Source organism: Odocoileus virginianus, chromosome 5 (assembly GCF_023699985.2).
Source record: "Odocoileus virginianus isolate 20LAN1187 ecotype Illinois chromosome 5, Ovbor_1.2, whole genome shotgun sequence".
Lineage (NCBI taxonomy): Eukaryota > Metazoa > Chordata > Mammalia > Artiodactyla > Cervidae > Odocoileus > Odocoileus virginianus.
Genome location: NC_069678.1, coordinates 4,086,373 through 4,111,242, shown reverse-complemented (window position 1 = coordinate 4,111,242; position 24,870 = coordinate 4,086,373). Strand labels below are relative to the sequence as shown.

The following is a 24,870-nucleotide window of genomic DNA, read 5'->3' as shown; positions in this document are numbered from 1 at the left end:
AAATTTTATGTTATGTGTTTTTACCCCAATGAAAAATTAGAGAATCAATGGCATGCTACCAAGGGAACTTGTGGGGGGAAAAAAAATGCCAAAGCATCTGTACTTTTAACTGTATTCCCTATGGCTTACCCTGGAATGTAATGAAAGGAAAATAGATAGGACAGAGAGAGTCCCAAAGGGAGAAAGGTAACTTGTTATTTTAAATGATTGCAATTATCCAAAGAAATTACATACCAAAGTACTACTACAAATATGATTTTGTAATCAGTATTAATGTTCTTTCGGGAATGATGGAGAGAAGCACAACAGAATAGATATATAATTTTAAAGAAGGGAAAAGTTGGATTGAGAAAAATGAAGATAGATGAACTTAATGTCCATTTTCACAAAATTCTAGAAGGTCAGGGTATGAAGTCTTTAGAGAAGAATCAGTGATCATGAAGAGCCAGAAAGTGTTCCTAACAACAAGTTCTTGCTGGATAAACTCTAATGATCTTTTTTACTTGGGTTAATAACAGAGCATAAGGGATTCCATGAGCATAATTGCATGGTGTTCAGCAAATCATTTAACAAAGTATTTAAAAATGGAAGAGTAGGACTTCCATTTCCTCCAAGGTGAGATAACAAGGGTCATATTTACCCTTCCCCTTGAAACAAGCAGATAAACTATGTATGAAACAGTGGTTTTCAAAACACTGGACAAAAGGCAGTGAAGGTCTGAGATCTCTGAGCGATGAGGCACAAGCCGGCTGAGCCTGGTGTTTGTCCCAGCTTGCTGTCTGATGATAGTGTTTGCAGTTTACTGTGCCGGAAGGGGGGCTTCTGAGGCAGAGTGCAGCAGACTCCTCGAGGAGATGGAGCTGTGATTCCAAGGAAACTATGATAGCTAGTGTTCACGGGAAAGTACCAGAGAGGGAGGAGCTGTACAGAGATCCCAAGAGTCTGTAGTGTTCAGCAGGATGAAGAAACTACCTGAATTGAGGGGGAGAGTCATCTGTAAGGGATTAAAGGGAACAGTTTGTGGTGATCACACAGGACCAGGAATAGTGTCTTGTTTCAGTAGCCTGATTGGAAATGCTCCTAATTTATGGGACACCAAATTGATTACTCAAGAAAGTCCCGCCTCAGTTATTCTTGTTCAGTCACTAAGTCGTGTCTGACTCTTTGTGACCACATGAACTGCAGCACGCCAGGCTTCCCTGTCCTTCAGTATCTCCCGAAGTTTGCTCAAGCTCATGTCCATTGAGTCGGTGATGCCATCCAACCATCTCATCCTCTGTCACCCCCTTCTCCTCTTGCCCTCAGTCTTTCCCAGCATCAGGGTCTTTTCCAGTGAGTCACCTCTTTGCATCAGGTGGCCAAAGTATCAGAACTTCAGCTTCAGCATCAATCCTTCCAGCATCAGTATTCAGGGTTGATTTCCTTTAGGATTGACTGGTTTGATCTCCTTGCTGTCCAGGGAACTCTCAAGAGTCTTCTCCAGCGCCGCAGTTCAAAAGCATTAATTCTTTGGCTCTCAGCCTTCTTTATGGTCCAGTTCTCACATCCGTACATACATGACTACTGGAAAAACCAAAAATCCACATTTGACCACATGGACTTTTGTCGGCAAAGTGATGTCTTTGCTTTTTAATGCACTGTTAGGTTTGTCATAACTATTCTTCCAAGGAGCATGTGTCTTTTAATTTCATGGCTGCAGTCACCATCCACAGTGATTTTGAAGCCCAAGAAAATGAAGTCTGACACTTTCCATGTTTTCCTCATCTGTTTGCCATGAAGTGATAGGACCAGATGCCATGATCATAGTTTTTGAATGTTGAGTTTTAAGCCAGCTTTTTCACTCTCCTCTTTCACTTTTCATCAAGAGGCTTTAAGTTCCTCTTCACTTTCTGCCATTAAAGCTGTATCATCTGCATATCTGAGATTGTTGAAATTTCTCCTGGCAATCTTGATAGCAGCTTGTGATTCATTCAGCCCAGCATTTCACATGATGTACTCTACATATAAGTTAAATAAGCAGAGTGACAGTATACAGCGTTGACGTACTCCTTTACCAATTTTGAGCCAGTCTGTTTTTCCATGTCCAGTTCTAAGTGTTGCTTCTTGTCCTGCATACAGGTTTCTCAGGAGGCTGGTTATACAGTCTGGTATTCCTGTTTCATTAAGAATATTCCACAGTTTGTTGTGATCCACCCAGTCAAAGGCTTTAGCATAGTGAAGCAGAAGTAGATGGTTTTTGGAATTCCTTTGCTTTTTCTATGATCCTGTGTATGTTGGCAATTTGATCTCTGGTTCCTCTACCTTTTCTAAATCTAGTTTGTGCCTCAGTAGAGGGGAATAATCTACAGCTTTGGATCTATATAACAAATCATAAAAACAAGACCTGAAAGGATCAAACTGTTTCCAAGTAACTTAATGATATTCCTGAACAAAAGTTAAGATTTATAGTAACAGAAAACTATCCAGGAACAAACACGGAGGTTATCAATTGAAATTAACTTGGAACTCATAGACATGTTAAAATTAGCAGATAATATCAAAACAGTTATAACTGTATTCTGTGTATTCAAAACATTAAGTATAGATGTGGAAGATGTTAAAACCCAAATCAAACTTCCAGAAATGAAAACTGCGATGTCTGGATTGGAAAATAAATACACCAAATAGGATTAATAGCACATTAGACATTGCAGGCAATAAAGGTTAGTGAACAAGAAAACATAGGAATAGAAATCAAAATGAAACAACAGCAAAAGAAAGAATCTTACAGAAATGAAGAGAGCTTGTGAGCGGTGTAACAGCTGCACATGGTAAAACATGTGAAAGCGTCGTCTCTGGAGAAGAGGACGGCCGCATGGATGAAAACTGATCCCAGTCTTTTCAAACTTTTCGCAAATACTGTACTCACAGACTAAACTTCAAGGAAAAGGAACATAAAAAATGCTCCACCCAAGGCACATTGTAATCACATTGCTCAAAAATAGTGATAAAGAAAGAAATCTTAAAAGCAGCCAGAGGGAAAAGACAAGTTAGGCAAAAAGCAGCAAATATAACAATGACAGAGAGTCCTCCTTGGAAGCAAGACTAATATCCCTCATGAACTTAGTTAAGTATAAAATAGCTAAATAAGATTTTAGCAAATCAAGTCTAACAACATATTAGTTACTACATCATGACCCAAGTGGGTTTATTCCAAGTATGGAGGCTTGATTTAACATTTGAAGATCAGTCAATGAACTATAAAACAAAAACTATATGCTTACCTCAATAGACAGAAAAATCACTTGACAAAATCCAATATCCATTCCTGATAAAACTCTTAGCAAACAAAAAACCTAAAGGAACTTTCTTAAGTTGATAAATGGCATGTATGAAGAATGTATAGTTAGCATCATATTGAAGAACTAAGATCCTCCTAAGATTAGGACCAAGACAAAGATCTCTGTTCTCTTCACTTCTACTTAGCCTTGTAATGGAGGTCTGCAGCCGGACAAAAGAAAAGACTTTTTTTGTAGAGGATGATTGTCATCTTTGAAAATCTTATGGCATTTCTCAAAAAGTTACTAGAATTAGTAAGTTAATTTAGCAGGGTTGTGGACACAAGATTAATATATTAAAATCAATTATATGTACTAGCAGTGAGCAATCAAGAAATTGAAACTGAAAAAATTGCCCCTTATAATAGCATATGAAATGATATGAAATTTTAGGGGTAAATCTTGCCAAAACACATTAAAGACCTGTACACTGAAAACTAAAAATCATTGCTGAGAGAAATTAAAGATCTAAATAAATGGAGAGATTCACTTTATGGTTCTGAGAATTCAGTATTGTCAATTCTCCCTCAATTATTCTGTAGTTACATCATCCCAATAAAAATTTCTGGAAGTTCTTTTGGGTAGAAATTAATAAACTGTTTCTAAATTTCATATGGAAATACAAAGAACATAGAATAACCAAAACAAGTTTCAAAAAAAGCAAAGTTGAAAGCCTAATACTGCCTGATTTCAAGACTTATTATAAAGCTATCATAATCAGAACAGTGGTTCTGATTGGTGTAATAGACAATACCAAATCCATTGTGTGTAATAGACAAAAGAGACAATAGACAAATAGATCAGTAGACAAAATCTATTGGTGTAATAGACAATAACAATTTGTGGACAAATATTTGAAACAGGATCTAGGAAGTGGTGGGAAGACATATTTTTGACAAAGGTACAAAGGCAGTGTGATGAGAAACGGATAGTTTCTTGACAGCACCATTTGCTATACATAGTTCATTCTGAATTCATAAGGTAACTGGGGAGGCCATGTGTATTAATTCTCTTTATCCAATTAATTCTCTTTATCCAAAGGAAAAATAATACTTCTATATTTATGACAAGGGGTTAATTAAGATTTACATACGTATCAAAGGGATAGTTGGAAGTTTTCTCAAGACAATGACCTAAGAAGAGGGAAAAAGGGATAAGGCCTTTTGGCACCAGGAAAAAAATTATTTTTTCATTAATCTTTAACCAAGATTACCATCTACCTCTGGGCTTTTTTTTTTTTATACCTAGCCCCTATTTCTTGATATGATTTAGACAAAGTCTTGCTTCCTGTGATTGACATGAGCAAATTAGCATTCCTATCCTTTCCAGTTCCTCTTCCCATATAACCAACTCACAACTATTGGGCTTTTTGTTATACGAAATAATCCCAACTGTTTATGTAGTTTCAGTGTCCTCTGACCTATAGGAAAGTTACCCTAAATTATTTGACCCCTAAAAGAGAGGAAGATGAATTTTTCGCAGCCCCTTTGTGTCTCAAGATCACAAATGTTCCACTTCTAGTTTATCTTTCAAAAAATGGATTTGAATCCACAATACTGCCATGTTTGTTTCAGTGTTTTTTTCTTCCCCACCCTTTCCCACCAGGAAACAACTTTAAGATTTAAGAAAGGCAGAGAGGGGCAGATCTTTTGGAGAGGTTAATAATTGTATATTTTAATGTATCATCTTTTAGAATATAATTTCTACTGCGTGTCTTCAATTTATCCATCCTAAGACATTATTTAAACATTAGGAGTATGAATGAAATGGAAGATTAAAGTAAATTATTTTTCAGAGTCTAAGGTTTTCCTGTGAGTTAGTTGTAGTCCCTAATGCAAGCCTTTAGGGTTGTAGCATCTATCCATAATACCCTGAACACCACCCCTGGTAGTGGTGGAAAAGAATAAACAAGTCAGCAAGGCTCATTTGATAAACATAAAGAATTGGGTAAAGAGCACATTAGCTTGGTAGTTGGTTCTTTTTTAACCTTAGCATTTCTCCATAGACGCTTAAATGTTTCTTCTGAGATTTGGCTGACTGTTCTTTCCTATTTGACTGTAAAACTTTCCTATTTGGTGAATACTACCAACACTTGGTTGAGATTGCTTCTCGTACCGTCACCTCCTCTGAATGTCTTGTCTTTCTAGATAAAAGAAAGATAAAAGAGACATATGTAAACAGCATTTTAAAATAGTTCTAAAAAGTAAGCAAGACATCCAGTAAAACTGAGGTTCTTAATAGCAACTTTTTATATACTTACAGGCCTTTGGCAGTGCCGTTTGTCATCTGTTATCTTCAACTTTGAACTGTAGTCATAAAAAATCCTTACTGGAAGAGAAAGTATCTAGTAGTCTGATAGCTAATTTGAATTAGACTTTTCTCAACTTTCATAGCAAAGATCACACTTCTCCAGTTGTTCTGTATTTAAAATCCAAGTTAAAAATCTCTGTCAGTAATAATGTACCATGGCCTTAACATGTGTTGTTTAGCTATTTTACTTTAATTTCAAACATTTATTTTGCTATAAATTTTTAAATATGCATCTATAGTCTAGCTCCTGCTGTCTAGGGCCTATTTGACTCTCCAAGTAGTTCATCCAAACCACTGCTTAAGGTCCAGAGGAATCCTCTGGAAGCTTGGCATGAAAGTTGTATTAATTTCCTAGAGTTGCAGTAACAAATCACCACAAACTTTGTGGCATTACAGAAGTTTATTCTGTCACAGCTCTGCAGGCCAGAAGTCAGAAATAATTTTCCTCTGAAGGTGTTCCTTGGATGGTGGGAGCTTAACTTGAGTCTTTGCCTCTGCCTTTACATGATTTTCATGTCTCTGGGTCCAGATCACTTGCTCTCCTTTCTCTTGTAAAGATAGAAGCCATTGGTTTTAGGACCCACCCTAAGTCAAGGATGGTTTCCTCTTGAGATCCTTGACTGATTATATACCAGAGACCCTATTTCCAAATAAAGTGACATTCTGAGGCACCAGATAGACATGAGTTGGGGAATAGGGAGGCTACTCAACCCACTACAGTTTTATTGTTTCATGATTGTTTAAAAATAAAATACCACTTTCTGTTATCTAAAGCTTTCACATAACTTGTGTATTTATGTAAGGTACTTCTATAGCACTTTACAATGTAAAAAAATCATTTTACAAGAAACTGCATTTTCTCTTTATTTCTTTACCTACTCCTCTCCCAAGAAGTGTTGCAGTTAGAGTGAGCCTGCTACATTAGCCCACATTTAACCAAAAGACATGGAACTGCACAGAACATAGCTCTCTTCTGGACATGTTTGTGCCCAGAACATAGAGAGCTTGTGCTTCTCATCTCCATACAGTAAGCAGACCCAGCAGAGTCTCTTGCTGTGTCCATCCAAGTCTTTTTCCGTTCCAGCTTCTCTGCCTGTTACCTGGTGAATAAGTTGGTCAAGCAGATCTCAAGGTCTGGGATCAAAGAGTGAAACTAGAGGCCCTGTTACTCTCCATTCCAGCTTTACCGGTTATACAGTTGATAAGTAGCCTCCATTTACCTCAGTGCTATATGGTTTTATTCTGTCACCCAGAACAATAACAGTAAAATGAAAAGATGTTAATGTGCCTATTTTTAAAATAAAGGAAGTTTAGCTAAGATACTGTAAAGGAATTCTTCACCAAAGCCTTAAGTAAAGCCCAGCTACTTACTGCTAAGATCAAGAGTTATAACCCAGATTGCCAACTCTGTATAGTTGTTTTATGCTCACTTTGATAACCCCCTAATAGAATTCATATTGGAACTTGCCCAATTATATAATGTGATATACATATATTTTTACTTATAATGGTAAGAATCATTGTATAAACTGTTTTAAATTTCTAAGTTCCCCCTGTGCCCTGCAGTATTCATGGAGAGGTGTAAATATATATGTCTTCATATAAACAATGCTATTACCTATTAAGAGAGACTAATGAATGATTAACCCTCCTGTAAATCCATAATGTTTCTAGAACTTTTTTGAACAGTTTGTAGTATCTTCTCCAAGAACTATAAAAACTCATGTATTAGGAGTATATAAAGTCATTGCTGTGCCCAAATAATATGGCTTACTTATTTCCTTTAGTGTTTGTTAATAAATGTAGATGCTTGCAATGCAGAAGATCCAGGTTTGATCCCTGGGTTGGGAAGATTCCTTGGAGAAGGGAGTCGCAACCCACTCCAGTATCCTTGCCTAGGAAATCCCATGGACAAAGGAATCTGTCAGGCTACAGTCCATGAGGTCCCAAAGAGTCAGACAAGACTGAGTGCCTAACACACAAACACACACACATTAATTTGTAGTTATACTGTGATCTCTGTAAGTTGCCAAAACGTATGATTGATATTATATCTGAATTTTAAAAGAATGTCTCTAAAAAATCATGGATTGGTTTGTTTTATGCCATTTTACAGCATTATTGTTTTATGTGCTTCAGACAGGTGTGTGGAATTTGCTTTTTAACTGCCTTCTTTCAGAGGTCTAGTTGTTCATCTTACTGGATTTTATTATGCACTTTTCTGGAATACATTGATTTTGTGTTTTTAATCATTTGAATGACTTAGGTTCACTTTTTAGTGTGTGTTTTATCAAAGTTGCTTAAAATAGGTTACTGCTGTCCTCTCCCATTATAACTGAGATCACGTGATCTTCTTGTTGAATTCTAGTTGAAACTCATTTTTTTTTTTTTTAAATTTTCAGGTATTTGTATCTGCTGTTCTCCGGTGATGACCTTTTACCTTTAGACCACTGGGTATTTAATACAGAGGCTCACCCTCTGCCCGTGTTACATTTAGCCAACACCACACTTTCAAGAAATCCTGCTGTTCGATGAATGTAGCTCCAGAAAGACCATTCTCACCTGTGTTTTGTTTACATGGACCACTACAGAAATTAGTCTGGAGAGGGGCCTTTTGAAAACCTGGACCTCTTAAGTCAACATCGCAGGGTGAAACATGACTATTCCCTGCAAGACTTTTCAACTTGTAGATATTTCAACTTTGAAATGATTCCATTTTATACCTGACCAAAACATATTCTGGTGTATGTAGGACAGAGACCTGATGTGTTTTGATTCTTAACGAGATGGTCACTTGAGAAATTATGCCTGTTGCTATTGTTTCTAGAGTCCTGGAATCTGGAGGCTATACTTCCTAAGAATAAGCCAAGAATGTGGAGCACCTTGCAGGAGTTGGAGATGGCCTTTGGAACCAATTACACATTTGTTTCCTCCCAAAGTGGAGCAGCTCTCACATCACAATATTTACACATTGTTTGTCCTCTTTCCCCCTCCATTTTTAATAATGGAATGAATTAAAATAAACAAGAGCAAAAGAACAATGTAACTGCATCGGCCCCAGGAAGACTCGAAAAAGAAACAGAATGCCTATCCCTCTCTGAATTTTCAAGTTCCCATTAGATGCAGACTGGCAGCCATTTCAAGTCGCAGTCTAGTCCATTGAAATTTCTTGGTTAAATTTGATTTCTCTGGGGACATGATTCACAAAGAATACTCTTCAAGTCTTTGTCTCCATATGGAATCATTGAAACTACTGTGTATCATCACCACTACTTACGAGCCTGGGTTTGGAATTCCGTGCATGTTGTTCAGTCTCGTGTTGGTAGCATGACAAAAAGTGGGGAAAATGCTGCAGTTTGTTGCCTTGAAACCTGTTCTAAGAGAAAGCCTTGGTTTTGTTGGTAGGAGATTATTTTTTCAAACCAGCAAATCTACCAAGTAAATTTCGTTCAGTTTCACCTTAGTAGACTCCCTCAATTTTCAGCTCTTTGTGTGGCTTGGCAAAATTCACTGCACTGTGTGCAGCTCTGAATTTACCTTGATGAGCCAGATTACTTTCACAATTTATTAAATAAAAAACAATATGTAGTGAAACTTCCTTAACTGTTTTTGGGATAGGGGATCCTTTGTTATCCCATCAGATGAGTGAGCTTTTCATAAACATTTTATGTAAAAAATAAATTCAACTTTTTTTCTCCAAGGATATTTATATAAATTGAAAGAATTAATCAGAGCAGTTTCAAAATAATACTTAGTAATTAAAATGTGGTATAATTTAATTATATTACACTAAATTTGAAATATATCTAAGGGGCTTTCTCTTACCATCAATAGATTTTACAATATTTCTTTATATTTGTGGGGGAATAACTTAAATTTTATCAGGAACTAAAAGATAAATAAGGCTTATAAAATTTTCTGCCCCTTAAATTTATGTCACAGTGCAAGATGCTTTTTCTTCTTTACACTTAATACAAACAGCTTCCATTGGCAGTAATAGTTGGGAGTAGTATTATTAGTCTGATATTTACTATGAATTTGAAGATTTCATAAAACAATGAGTAGGAAGCTCACTTTAGAGTTCTGAAGGTTTGTTGTCTTATTTTGATAGTTTTTTTTATTGTTTTATTAGCATGTGGTAGATTTACATTGGAGAAAGATTTAGTAAATGAATATGATTAAATATTTTAAGGGTGTTCATCTTATGCCACAATTAGTCATACAGTTCACATAGTTCAGAAGATGATCCATAAATGATAACCATCTCAAGATTTTCAGTATACATAGAGAGTAAGGATGTAGAGCCAGTTGCATTATTTAAACATTTAGGAGACTTAAATTTTAGTACATATATTGAAATTGTAATATCTTTTACTAGTTGAAAAACTAAAAATTTTAAATGAAAAGCATAGATGACTAACTTTAGAAGAGAAACGGAAAGTGTTTAGTTCTCAAAAAACATTAGCTTTTCTCCTAAAAATAGCACAAGCCCACTTATGAGTCACTTAAAAAAAATGAAAAACTTGACTTGGCAAAAGACCCAGAACAGCTTTGTAGATGGCAGTGAACACTTCCTCACTTCATTTAGAAGAATGCAGAGTAAAGGAACCTTCTTGGTTCCCCAGGAACTTCTCAAGAAATGAAAAGACACAACCCCCACACCAACTGATCTGTTTGTATTTGTGGAGCTCAAGAGAAGACAGAGAGGGTATGAGCATGGCTAGTTCTGGTACAAGCAAAGACTCTTGAGAGGGACGAAGGAAGAGTCTTCATCATTTCCTCTCTTCCTTGGGATGGTGAGAAGACTAGAGCTTATGACAATGCTTCCTTTTTCTTTTTTTTCTTCTCTGAATACCAAAGGCAATTACATTTAAGTCAGCTACGAGTTGCCAGTGTCATGTTTTATTTTTGTTAAGGATTTAAAAATTTCTTTTCTCCAAGATCAATCCTTATCCTATATTATTCCCATATTCTGCTAGTTTCCGAGAGTATTCTTTACTTTTTTCTGTCCTTTACAGTCCTTTGCATTTTGTAGCCCTTATGACTCAGGTTAAACATTCGTTACATTTTTAAGATCTTCTGCAAAGAGCCTAGAAATGCTCCTTTCCAGGTGCCTCCTCAAAAGCAGACACATTACTTTGTGCCTTTGGCACAAATGTGCAGAGTAGATAGATCATTTGGTATACAAGCGAAAAAAATAGATGTTGAACACCCTTCTACCTTCTATATTTATTTTTCTTTCTTTTAGAATTTTGGAATCACATTTTTGGTTCAAACCAGTATTAAGTTGTTAAAACCAAGAGAATGTGGTCCCAACTGAAAAGAAGTCTCAGTACAGAAAAATAGGTACCCAGCCACAGGATTCTTACTTTCTGGTGGGTTGCAGAGATGTGCTGTCTTATGTCTGACACCAACTTATCCTTGTCTTTGAGCAGATGTTTATGTGTAAAAGCAAAACCTGGATATTGAAGGAATATATTCCTGTTGTGGGATATTGACCCTGATTCTCTGTGATGTTCTCTAGGACAACCCAGGGCTTCAGTTGGTAGATTTTAACCAAGCAGTTTGAAATTTTGATCATTAACGTCTCCTCTCCCATTCTCCATTGCCAAAGTCTTTGTCAAAACTTCAAATTTGTTGGTAAAATTTGTTGTGCTTGCCCTTGTAGTTTCTCCTTAGGCGTGGATTCCTTATGAATGAATGAGTGAGTGAGTGAGTGAGTGAGTGAACAAGCACAGCATACCTAATGTGTGCCAAGCATTGTGCTCGGCACTTTCAGGTGTCAGAACACTTTGTGATTCCAGTGGCATTTTCTGTATAAGAGTTGTTCATACCGTTCTAAGTGTTTTTCAGTATGATTCATGTTACAAAATCCTTAATTTTATATTTCCTTTAAATTAAAGAAGAAAAGAAATGGTTTATAATATATTTTAAACAATGTGCTACTATATAATACTAACAGCTATAATTGTAGTTAATAACTAAAGTCTCTTGAAAAATGTCAAAAGAAATACTTGATTTCTGATGCAACTTTGACTAAAATATCTACTTTAGAAATAAAAACATTCTTATTTTGCTATTATCACTTTAATTGCATAATTAAAAGTTAATGTTTTATAGAAATGCTGGTTATTTTATATTCAAAAAATTTTGTCACATAATTAAATGGGTAAAATTTGCAGTTAGTTGTAAATTGTTTATGCTCTGCTGTGGTTCCTAGTAATGGTCTCATGCTGTTAAATATAAAAGAAGAATATACTGAAATATTTCTAAGTTCCTAATAACAGTTCCTAGTAATGGTATTTTGAGTTCTTATTTTTCTTTAGGTTTCCTTACACTCAGATTGGCTAGTTCATATCTTAATCTACTCTTTATGTAGATATATACATAAATACAATGATATACAGAAAGATTTTTAGTATTGTTTCTGTTAATGAACACCGTTGTTAACTGGTTTTGGCTGCAAAAATTCTAAGCAGAATATTTGAGTAACCAAATATGATCTGGAGATATTTTAATGTACTTGGTTCCGGAACATTGATGAAGATGATTTTCTCTTCCTTCAACTCATTCAGGTCATGTTCTCTGTGATCTGTGGATCAGCAAGCTTTCCTCCAGAGAGTCAGACGGTAAATATTTCAGGCTTTGTGAGCCATACAGTCTCTCTCTCTACTACTCAGTTCTGCTGTTAAGCCATCAAAGCAAGTGTAGACAACATGTAAAGGAAGGGGTATCGGTGGCTGTTTTCCAATAAAACCTTATTTTCTGGAACATGGAGGACTAGATTTGGCCCATGGATCGTAGTTGTTAACTTTTGATCCCAATTTTAATTTGTGTAAGACCCTATAATCTTTGATATGCATCTTTTATCTGTGTTTTGAATACATAATTCATTTTTAAAGCAAAAAAAAAGTCATGTATGTACGATCATATGTATTTGTGTAACCTAAAGCTATATATTTGTTGTCTTGAAAATAGCTATACTCTGGAGGTTGTTCAGGTTTCAGTATGGTACAACTATCTTGAAAGAGGCATTTTGTTTGTTTGTGGGGTATGCTCTTAGCCCTTATCCTTGTCATTTAGTGCCACAATTCCAGAGTCTCCATGTAAAAGAAAGGATCTCTGTGGTATCAAAATAAGTATATTTGCTTCAGGTTCTGCCTGCCCATTAACCTTTGGGCCAGAACTCTGGATGGCTGGAACTGCAAAAATTCCTCCACTTGAATACTCTTAGGGCCCTATGACAAGAATGTGAAATTATATTTCTGACCTTTGTGCTACAGAAGTCAGTCTCCTGAAAAAATTTTAAGCAACAGAAAATGGGTTATGTGCCTCAGTTGCCATGTGGCAACCACTATTCCTTTTTTTAGACTGCAGAAAGGTACCATTGCCCTTGTTACCTCTACAACAGCCTAAATCTGAGGAATGCAGAAAAAAACATGTGTCCCAAAGAAGAGTTCCCTTCCTCTTCTTGCACTTGCTCCATCCTTTTCAGGTCTAGTATTTCAGAATGTCAGTGTGCATCATATTTAAATTAAAGCATCCTCAGCCTTCTAACTGTTTAACAACTAATCCACTTTAAACTTTGAGCCCAGCAGAACTCATGAAATTACATGATACCACATGGCTAGTATGTATGTACATTGCAGTGCACCGAGCTTCCTGAGGATAGCTTTTTTCACAAAGAAGTTTACCAAATATTTCACTATATTTGGAAATCCTAGAAGAGGGGAAGCCTGTACTCAGAATGGCAGGGGGACACACACCATAAATGAATTACCTTTCTGAGTCCAGCATGCAATACAGATGGCTTCAGCTCAGTGTGAATCAGTGTGAGTACACAGACACATACACCCACATACATACATGTTAATATGCAGAAGATTTTAAATAAAAATGTGTTGCAGCTATTGGAAAGCTACAGACTTCTACTGCAAATTATATACCAGAAAAACCCATGGAGATAAGCTCACCTCTTGGGAATAGTTATTTTTTAGAAAATTTAGAAATTAGTTTTTGTTGGATAAGTTGAATAAAGCATCCCCAGTTTTAATACTGGATTCAGAAATTGAAATGCCATTTCTCAATCTTACTGGTCTCAAATTCACTGGTATAATTTTTCCCTAAACTAACATGTGGGGCAAGTATAACCTCCTAAATCAGTACCCACCGGCCACTCCTGAACTGATTTCCAGTTATGTCCTCCATACGTAATTTTTATAAATTAAAGGTAATATTGTATATTAAAGATTAAATAAAGATGTTCTTTAAGTGAAAAGTCTGTTTATCCTTCATTTGTACCCACTGATGACAGCACAGTTCAGTCTTCCTGTTTGTAGAACAACTTGGACTTTCAGTTGGGAGACTGTGGGAACATTCAGAGAGTATTTCTTTTGGTTCAGCTAATCTTAATATTCCTCAGTGTTATAGAAAGATGAAGAGCTTGCCAGATGAAATTTTCATGCCATCTAATTTTAAGAAAACAAGCTATAGGCCTGTGTGACTTTTATCTACTCTAGTCCAACCTCTGAGACCATCAAGCTTAAAAATTATATAATCACTGGATCTCTTTCTGTTACATGACTCTTCTTAAGTGATTGTTGAGCAAAAACAGGCCTACGGGACTTGAGTAATCCATTACACAGTGTACGCATATATCATAGCATGAAGAAGTGAAGTGAAGTGAAGCCACTCAGTCGTGTCCGACTCTGCGACCGCATGGACTGTAGCCTACCAGGCTCCTCCCTCCGTGGGATTCTCCAGGCAAGAATACTGGAGTGGGTTGCCATTTCCTTCTCCAGGGGATCTTCCCGACTCAGGGATTGAACCCAGGTCTCCTGCACTGCAGGCAGATGCTTTAACCTCTGAGACACCAGGGAAGCCCCATATCATAGCATATCCAGCTTCAATTAACAGCATGTTATGCCAGTTGTACCTCATTAAGGCTGTTTTAAAAAAGGAGTCCTATTAGCTGACCTAACAAATGTCTTAAAAATTTTTTTTGTAATTAAATATAATTTATAAAGTTTGCCACTTTAGCCATATTTGTGTATAACCCAGTAGCGCTAATAATTACATTAACAGTGTTCAACCATCACCAGTATCTATCTCCAAAACTTTTTCATCACTGCAAACAATCTCTGTAACCATTGAGGAATAATTCCCCATTCTCTGCTTCCCTCAAGAGAATTTCAATTTCTTAACCCTAAGAAAATCTTAATTTTTTATCTGTAAAAGGAAGATAATATAGATTTTTTAGGAGAATTAAATATGAAAAATTCATGTATCCAGGCTGAAATAAGCTTGCCATGTTAGTTGCTATTTTTAATTATGTTCATTAGCAACAGATTGGAGTAATAATTCCAAAAGAAGTAGAAAAAATTTAATAAAGAGGTTCAGGGCAGCAAAGAACTAAGAAAACTAGTTCTACTTTCTTGTTTTATATGTAATGAAATGAAACCAAAAGGGGGTAAAATTAAGGCATTGGATGATCCCCAAAGTGGTTTTTCAATTTCATCATGTATCATTTCATGAAGTGTTCCATGAAGTTTGTTATTAATGACACACAAATATATTAATATATGTGAACCAATCAGCTTTAAAACTGTATGGTAGAACATTTTGTTAAAACACACAGATGAAAAAAAAACTGGAAGTTAACAGCAGTTATCTTTTTGAGGCAAGGATATAAGAGAATTACTGTTTGCCATTTGCTTGTTTAACTTTTAAAATTAACAGCTTTATTGAGGTATGATTTACACAAAGCTTTCCCATTCTAAATGGGAAGTTCGGTGATCTTTAGTAAGCTTATAGAATTGTACAACCCTCCCACAATCTACAAAGGGTCCTCCATGCCCATTTGCAGCCAGTTCTGTTCCTCCCTCAGCCCTTGAGAATCATTAATCTGCCTTTGGTCTCTATGTGTGCTTGCTAAGTCTCTCAGTTGTGTCAGACTCTTTATGACCCCATGGACAGAGGAGCCCTCCAGGCTCCTCTGTCCATGGAATTCTCCAAGCAAGAATACTGGAATGGGTTGCCATTTTCTTCTCCAGGGGATCTTCCCAAACTGGGGATTGAACCTGGGTCCTCCTGCATCACAGGCTGATTGGTCCTTTACCATCTGAGCCATCAGGGAAGCCCTGGTCTTTATAGATTTGCCTTTTCTGGGCATTTTGTGCTGTCTTTTTTTTCAGTTGGCTTCTTTAATCTAACATAGGGTTTTCAAGCTATAGTTATGCTGTAGCAAAGTATCAAGAGTTTGTTCCTTTTTATTGCTGAAAACATTTGATTTATATGGATATTCCATATTTTGTTTATCCATTCATCAATTAATAGACATTTTGGTTTTTACTTTTTGGCTATTGTAAACAGTGCTGTTATGAACCTTGCAGACAAGTTTTCATGTGGACATTTGTTTTCATTCCTCTTGTGTATATACTCAGGGGTTGGAAATGCTAGATAACATGGCAAAGTTATCTATAACTTTTAAAGAAATTACCATACTGTCTTTCAAAGTGACTGTTTTTACATACCCATCAGTAATGTATAAGGGCAAGAGTACCAGTTTCTCCTCATCCCCACCAATATTTGTTATTGTCTGTTAGAGCCGTTCTAGTGGGTGTGAAATTGTTTCTGAATACAGCATTCATTGGCATTTTCCTAATGAATAATGATGTTGAATCTGTGCTACTAGCTGTGCAGATGTCTGGTAAAATGTCTATTCAGAATATTTTTCCCATTCTGAAAACTGGACTCTCTTACTGGGTTGCATGGGTTCTTTATACTGTATCTATTTTCTCTAAGGTTGTAGTTTGTCTTTATTTTTTAATGCTCTATTTTGAATCCAACCTACTTTAATTTGGATAAAGTGTAATATAGCAATATTTTCTTTCCTGGCTTTTCCTTTTTTGCATAATCCAAGGTCACAAAGACTTTAGACCTGTGTTTTCTCCTAAAAGTTTTATCGTTTTAGCTCTTAAATTTAGGTGTATGATTTATTTCAAATTAATTCCTTATATATGATAAAGGTCTCATTTGTGCATGTTGGTATCTAATTATCCCAGTAGTATTTGTTGAAAAGACTATCCTTTCCCTATTAAATTGCTTTGGCTCCTTTGCAATATATCAACTGATCATAAATGTAGTTTTACTTCTGGATTCTCAAGTTTGTCCCTTGATCTATGTCTTTCCTTATGCTAATACTGGGTTTAGAAAAGGCAGAGGAACCAGAGATCACATTGCCAACATCCATTGGATCAACATCCATTGGATCATCAAAAAAGCAAGAAAGTTCCGGAAAACCATCTACTTCTGCTTTATTGACCATGCCAAAGCCTTTGACTGTGTGGACCGCAACAAACTCTGGAAAATTCTTAAAGAGATAGGAATACCTGACCACCTGACCTGCCTCTTGAGAAATCTCTATGCAGGTCAGGAAACAACAGTTAGAACTGGACATGGAACAACAGACTGGTTCCAAATAGGAAAAGGAGTACATCAAGGCTGTATATTGTCACCCTGCTTATTTAACTTACATGCAGAGTACATCACGAGAAACTCTGGGGTGGATGAAGAACAAGCTGGAATCAAGACTGCTGGGAGAAATATCAATAACCTCAGATATGCAGATGACACCACCCTTATGGAAGAAAGTGAAGAAGAACTGAAGAGCCTCTTGATGAAAGTGAAAGAGGAGAGTGAAAAAGTTGTCTTAAAACTCAGCATTCAGAAAAGTAAGATCATGGCATCATGGTCCCATCACTTCATGGCAAATAGATGGGGAAACAGTGGAAACAGTGACAGACTCTATTTTGGGGGGCTCCAAAATCACTGCAGATCATGACTGCAGCCATGGAATTAAAAGACACTTGCTCCTTGGAAGAAAAGTTATGACCAACCTAGACAGCATTTTTAAAAGCAGAGACATTGCTTTGCCAACAAAGGTCCATCTAGTCAAAGCTATGGTTTTCCCAGTAGTCATGTGTGCTTGTGAGAGTTGGACTATAAAGAAAGCTGAGTGCCGAAGAACTGATGCTTTTGGACTGTGGTGTTGGAGAAGACTCTTCAGAGTCCCTTGGACTGCAAGGAAGTCAAACCAGTCAATCCTAAAGGAAATCAGTCCTGAATATTCATTGGAAGGACTGATGCTGATGCTGAAACTCCAATACTTTGGCCACCTGATGGGAAGAACTGACTCATTTGAAAAGACCCTGATGCTGGGGAAGATTAAAGGCAGGAGGAGAAGGGGATGACAGAGGATGAGACGGCTGGATGGCATCACCGCTCAATGGACATGAGTTTGAGTAAACTCCAGGAGTTGGCGATGGACAGAGAGGCCTGGCGTGCTGCAGTCCATGGGGTCTCAAAGAGTCGGACATGACTGAGCAACTGAACTGATGCCAATAGCACATTATGTTGCTTACTTGTAGTTTTAGAGTAGTGGTTCTGAATAAGGGGGTAATTTTTTCCCTGCCTCCAGGACACATTTGTCAATGTCTGAAGACATTGTTGATTGTCATGACCTAGGAATTGAGGGCTGATACTACTGGCAGCTAGTGGGTGGAAGCCAGGGATGTTTATTAGCTATTTATTTTTTTCCTGAAATTAAGCCATTGTCCTGTTTCTTTGTGTGTGTGTGTGTATATATATATATATATATAAAAGTGGACATTTTAGATAATATCATAGCAACTCTGGATTCTGATCTGATCTCCTGCACCCAGGAAGGTGGTGATTGCTGCTACTGCCATTTTTCTGTTTGTTTAGTGATTTCCCTGGACTAATTCCCTTATAGCTCAGTTTGTAAAGAATCCGCCAGCAATGAAGGAGACGCCTGTTCAATTTCTGGGTCGGGAAGACCCACGGGGGAAAGGATAGGCTACCCACTCCAGTATTCTTAGGCTTCCTTTGTGGCTCAGCTGGTAAAGAATCCGCCTGCAATGCAGGAGACCTGGGTTTGATCCCTGGGCTGGGAAGATCCCCTGGAGAAGGGAAAGGCTGCCCCCTCCAGTATTCTAGCCTGGAATATTCCATGGACTATAGCCTATGGGTTTGCAAAGAGTCGGACATGACTGAGCGACTTTCACTTGTCTTGTCTGGGCTAATTCTACAGAGATAATCTTTCCTGGGCTTCATGCTCACTGATATCTCTGCTCAGTGTTGTATGTTTTGAAACTTGTTCACACCTGCATCAGCATAGCTTAGTGGTCAGCCAGTGAGTGATCTATCAGAAGTTTTACTCCAATATATCTTTAGCCAGTAAGGTCTTCCATCCTTTGCCAGTGGATCTGTGTGTAGGCTGTGGAACAATTCAAATTGTGTGCAGTTTACAAGTTCATGTAGCTTTCACTTTACCTTGGGCCCTCGTTAGTGAGAGCTGCCTGTGTCCAAGGCCTCACATTCAGCCAGGAATGTATGTAGATAAATAAGGCTCTTTCTTTTGAACTGTGGTTCTGGAGAAGATTCTTGACAGCCCCTTGGACAGCAAGATCAAACCAGTCAATCCTAAAGGAAATCAACATTGGAAGGACTGATGCTGAAGTTGAAGTTCTAGTACTTTGGCCACCTGATATGAAGAGCCAACTCAACGGAAAAGACCCTGATGCTGGGGAAGATTGAGGGCAGGAGGAGAAGGGGGCAGCAGAGGATGAGATGTTTGGATGGCATCACTGACTCAATGGACATGAGTTTGAGCAAACTTGGAGACAGTGAAGGACAGGGAAGCCTGGTGTGCCACAGTCCATTGGGTTGCATAGAGTTGGACACAACTTAGCAACTCAACAACATCAAGGCTCTTTCTAGTCTCCCCTGAATATTCTGCCTTGCTCTTGCTTGCAGCCTTCCCAACCATCAGGGATATGTCTAGGTACACTATGGTTGTGTCATTCCATGGACCTATGACCCTGTTAAATTTCTGGCTAGTCTGCCAATCTGTTGCTTGTCCCAACCAGAACCAAAATCTCAGGCTAGCTGTGTTGATCTTTCCTGTTTTTTTGCCACTAAGATTGCTATTTCTAACAATGCCCAGAAAAGTGGAGCTTTAATGCACCCTCCACCCCAGCTTGTCCCGCCTGGGAGACCTGCCATGCTCATGGAGCTTTAAGGAGATGGGCGAAGTCCTAGGCTGAAATACTACAGACCCACTCTTCTTACCTGAAGGCCAGTGATATTTTCTTGAATAAATGCTTCTTGATTTGTTGTGTGCCCTTCCCCAATTTCTGGAAAGTTTGTCTATTTTATTCCTTTTTGGAGAAAAGAGTTGCCCCTCACTCTGCCATCTGCCATTCCAGAAGTAAATAAATAAAGGATGGATGGATGTTTTTATTGATATTCTTTATAAATTCCTCTAGATAGTTTAGCCTTAAAGTTTCCTCTTCCCAGCTGAAAGGCCTTTATCCACATCTATCAAAATTCCACTCATTTTGTGTTCTCACTGGAACTTTTACAGGACCTTTGCTGACATTCCTGAGTAATTTCTTCTACACTGTACATCCATTGTTCTTATTCTTAACTCTCTTTTGATTTATTATATTCTGTCTTAACGTTTATTTGTGGAAATGCCTTTACATCCCCAACTAGATTGACAGAGGCTTAAGGACAGAGTATGGTGATCATCTTTTAATCTACTTAACAACTTCTTTATCTGTCAAATAAATACCCCATTCTCAGACCTCGGTGCCCTCCATCAAGCCAGGCTGCCCCAGTTTAGGGTCAATTTATCTTGATTTGGAGTTTTTCTAGCAATGAAAACATTGTCAAAACCATATACACTAAGAAAAGTCTAGGTATTAGAAAAGGGATTTGTCATATATTGTGTCCTTTTTATGCAAATATGGTAAATACCCCGTGCAGTTGGTGCACAAAATGTCAGAAGGCCTAATGGGATAAACAGAGAACTCTGGTTAGTCAAGGATCCAAGACTGTTGACTGTTATCTTCCTCTGAATGATTGTAAAATCTTATACAAGTTATTCAACTTCTCTGGCTCTCCATGTATTTTCTATAAAATGAGGAATCTGGACTAGAAAATTTGCATGTGATTCATGACATAATTAATATGGTTATAATATATCTCAGACATTTATTGCACTTTTACCTTCTGTTTCCAGAAGCTCTAGTAAGCTTCAAGTATATAGCAATCAAAATAAAATCTCTGTTCCCAAACAGGGATTGACCCACTTAATATGACAAATGCTCTATCAGAGGGAATGCATTCATATTATAGGGGAGAGTAGGAGGACCATCTCAATCAAGCTTAGGACAGGTTTAGGAGGAGAGAAAATAATCAAGAAAGATTCTTTTAAAACCTGACATTTGAATTTTTCAAGGAGTAGAGTTTGAAGGTAAGGAGGAAAGGAGCCTATTTGACAAGGCAGAGGTACCTGAGAAAGGAGAGGATATGAGGATATGAGATCCAAAGCACAAGCAGCAGCCTTGAACTTGAGAAAGGACACCCATTTCACTGAGACCCATAGAACAATCCTCTCATGCAGACCTTTTTAGGCCCTGAGACCACACTGCCCATGGTCTGGGATAGGCAAGCAGGGGTGCTCACCAAGATCCCAGGAGTGGCTATCCCTTCTGAAATTCTGGGTTTAGTCATCTACCAATACCAAAGAGCCCACGAGATACACAAAATGAATGTTATTTAGGAAAAGGTTGAAAGAAGTCCCCTGGAAATATCTTTTAAAAATACTCATCCCACCTTTGGATGACTCCAAAACATATTAGCATGGGCACAGTATTTTGAAGCAGTTCAGCAGTAAGAAGCCAGGGACATGTGCCGCCAATGAGTGATAACCTTAGTCATTCTAGGGAAGGAAATATAATCTTTAATATGATTATATTTAAGATGCTGAGGCAAGTTGAAGATTATACTTTAGAGCAACCAGTCCTTCCAAGCAGGGCTGCATGACATGTTTGCATAGAAGGGGAGGGGACCCAAGAGGAGACATGGGCCCAGTCACTGGCTTTTATGATAACTGAGACAGAAGCCCCTGAAAGACCAAGGGAGATGCAGTGAGGTCTTCTCTGTGCTTGTAAAGGGTCACTCTGGCTTCTGTGTGGAGAGCAGATTGTTCAGGGCCAGTTAGAGGCTGCTGAAATAATCCAGGTGAGGAAGGGTAGTGACTCACATCAGTGGCAAAGACAGTGATTGGGTCTATGATTTGAAGATTAAAGCTCACATGATTTGTCCCTGGGTTGGATATGACCATGAGAGAGAGAGAGAGAGAAGGCAAGGTTGACTCCAGAGTTCTTGACCTGAACAACCAGCAGAATAGAGTTACCATTTACTGAATGGAAAGATTAAGATTTAGGAGGGCTGAATTCAAAATTTATTCTTGAACACACTAATTTTGCAATTCCTGTGACAGCGGAGCTGCAGAAAGCCTGAGGCATGGGTTTAGAGAAGGGGCGGGAGCCGGGGACACAGGACAGCCCCGGGCAGGATCAGACAGCCTCCGTCATGGAACCATCACAGCCCTGTTCTTAGGGCTTTGCAGCCTCGGGCAAGGTTTGAAGTTTGTGTTTGGTGAACAGTGGTGCATGTGCGCTAAGTCGCTTCAGTTGTGTCTGACGCTGTGCGACCCTATGGACTGTAGCCCACCAGGCTCCCCTGTCCATGGGATTCTCCAGGCAAGAATATTGGAGTGGGTTGCCATGCCCTCCTCCAGAAAATCTTCCTCACCCAGGGATTGAACCTGCATCTCTTACATCTACCTGCATAGGCAGGCGGATTCTTCACACTATTGCCACCAGGGAAGCCTGGTGAACAGTGGAGATGGATCCAATTGTTCACTCTGATTGACAGGGGCAAGGAGCTTTCCTCCCACTGAACTCACATAGTAAGGGATTCCCTAAAACTTAGAAGTTCTGAGTGCTGGCAAGAAATAACAACAGAAAAGACAGATATTCTGTAAAGTTGAACATCACAGGTTCAAATCCCAGGTCTGGTGCATATTCACTTGGTGACCACCAGCCACAAATCCAACATCTCTAGGTCTCAATCTTCTCATCTGAAAAATGAGATATTACATACCTCTCTCAGGGTGGTTGGGAGGATTAAATAGCTTGTCCCATGTGGCACCACCAGGCTAGACCAGCTGAGGCTTAGACCACCCTTGTTTCCTGAACAGCTGTTCTGGACGGGAGCCCAGATCAAGGAGCCAGGGCTTCACTCAGACCCACCGCTTGGCTTCAGCCTTGCTCAACAACTCAGACTAACACGGCTCTTATTGGCAGAGGGTGGTTGCTGTACATCTTGTAATGACTAGAAACCCCTCTATAATTCAGGCTCTCATCATTCAGCTTAGCAATAACGCCCTTGTATTCCAAGCCCTTCTAAAATGCCAGGTACCTTGCTAGGACATTGCAGATATCAGCTCATGGTGGTGATGGCTTAGTCTCTCAGCCATGTCCTACTCTTGCGATCCCATGGACTGTAGCCCCTAGCCTCCTCTGTCCATGGAATTTTCCAGACAAGAATATTGGAGTGAGTTGCCATTTCATTCTCCAGATATCTCATATAATCTTCGTAACAACATGGAGTGTAGGGACTGTGATCACTCCCACTTACAGAGTAGGAAATGGAGCCTCAGACAGACTAAGTAGCCTCACCATGGTCGTTTGAAATGAGCGAGTATGCAAAATGGATTAAAGATCTAAATGTAAGACCAGAAACTATCAAACTCCTAGAGGAGAACATAGGCAAAACACTCTCCGACATAAATCACAGCAGGATCCTCTATGACCCACATCCCAGAATTTTAGAAATAAAAGCAAAAATAAACAAATGGGACCTAATGAAACTTAAAAGCTTTTGCACAACAAAGGAGACTATAAGCAAGGTGAAAAGACAGCCCTCAGATTGGGAGAAAATAATAGCAAACGAAGCAACAGACAAAGGATTAATCTCAAAAATATACAAGCAACTCCTCCAGCTCAACTCCAGAAAAATAATTGACCCAATAAAAAAATGGGCCAAAGAACTAAACAGACATTTCTCCAAGGAAGACATACAGATGGCTAACAAACACATGAAAAGATGCTCAACATCACTCATTATCAGAGAAATGCAAATCAAAACCACAATGAGGTACCATTATATGCTAGTCAGGATGGCTGCTATCCAAAAGTCTACAAGCAATAAATGCTGGAGAGGGTGTGGAGAAAAGGGAACCCTCTTACACTGTTGGTGGGAATGCAAATTAGTACAGCCACTATGGAAAACAGTGTGGAGATTTCTTAAAAAGCTGGAAATAGAACTGCCATATGAGCCAGCAGTCCCACATCTGGGCATACACACCAAGGAAACCAGATCTGAAAGAGACATGTGCACCCCAATGTTCATCGCAGCACTGTTTATAATAGCCAGGACATGGAAGCAACCCAGATGCCCATCAGCAGACGAAAGGATAAGGAAGCTGTGGTACACATACACCATGGAATATTACTCAGCCATTAAAAAGAATTCATTTGAATCAGTTCTAATGAGATGGATGAAACTGGAGCCCATTATACAGAGTGAAGTAAGCCAGAAAGATAAAGACCATTACAGTATACTAACACATATATATGGAATTTAGAAAGATGGTAACGATAACACTATATGCAAAATAGACAAAGAGACTCAGATGTATAGAACAGACTTGTGGACTCTGGGAGAAGGCGAGGGTGGGATGTTTCAAGAGAACAGCATCGAAACATGTATATTATCAAGGGTGAAACAGATCACCAGCCCAGGTTGGGTGCATGAGACAAGTGCTCGGGCCTGGTGCACTGGGAAGACCCAGAGGGATCGGGTGGAGAGGGAGGTGGGAGGGGGGACCGGGATGGGGAAATACATGTAAATCCATGGCTAATTCATTTCAATGTATGACAAAAACCACTGCAATGATGTAAAGTAATTAGCCTCCAACTAATAAAAATAAATGGAAAAAAAAAAAAAGAAATGAGCGAGTATGCTCCTAACCACAGCACCTCTGATGAGGACAGCTGGAGTCCGTCTGCGGGCCCAGTGCTGGCTGCCTTAGCTTACAGCCTGAAGCCCATCTTCCCTGTGGGCCCCCTGGAAAAGGTACAGGGATCCTGCAGTCTCCATCAGAGCAAGGTGGGCTGTTTCTTCCACATCGTGGTCCTGGCGCATTGCTTGGCATGGATGAGTCTAGTTGGAGTGCTGGGCTTCCCACCGGGATCTGCACCTAACAGACCTCAGAAGCCTGGCCAGCCTCCAGCCTTGGGGGCTC

The 24,870-nt window shown here is 38.6% G+C and overlaps 1 protein-coding gene across 3 annotated transcripts in view; it reads left to right on the top strand.

Moving 5' to 3' along the window:
- Positions 1 to 13,905, top strand: part of MAN1A2 (mannosidase alpha class 1A member 2) — a 153,145-nt gene extending 139,240 nt beyond the window's left edge. For all 3 annotated transcript variants that reach the window (XM_070467237.1, XM_070467238.1, XM_070467239.1), the window contains exon 13: positions 8,030 to 13,905. In XM_070467237.1, the coding sequence (XP_070323338.1) occupies positions 8,030 to 8,162 (133 nt within the window). In that variant the 3' untranslated portion in view covers positions 8,163 to 13,905. The remainder of the gene's footprint in view (positions 1 to 8,029) is intronic.
- Positions 13,906 to 24,870: the final 10,965 nt, after the last annotated feature.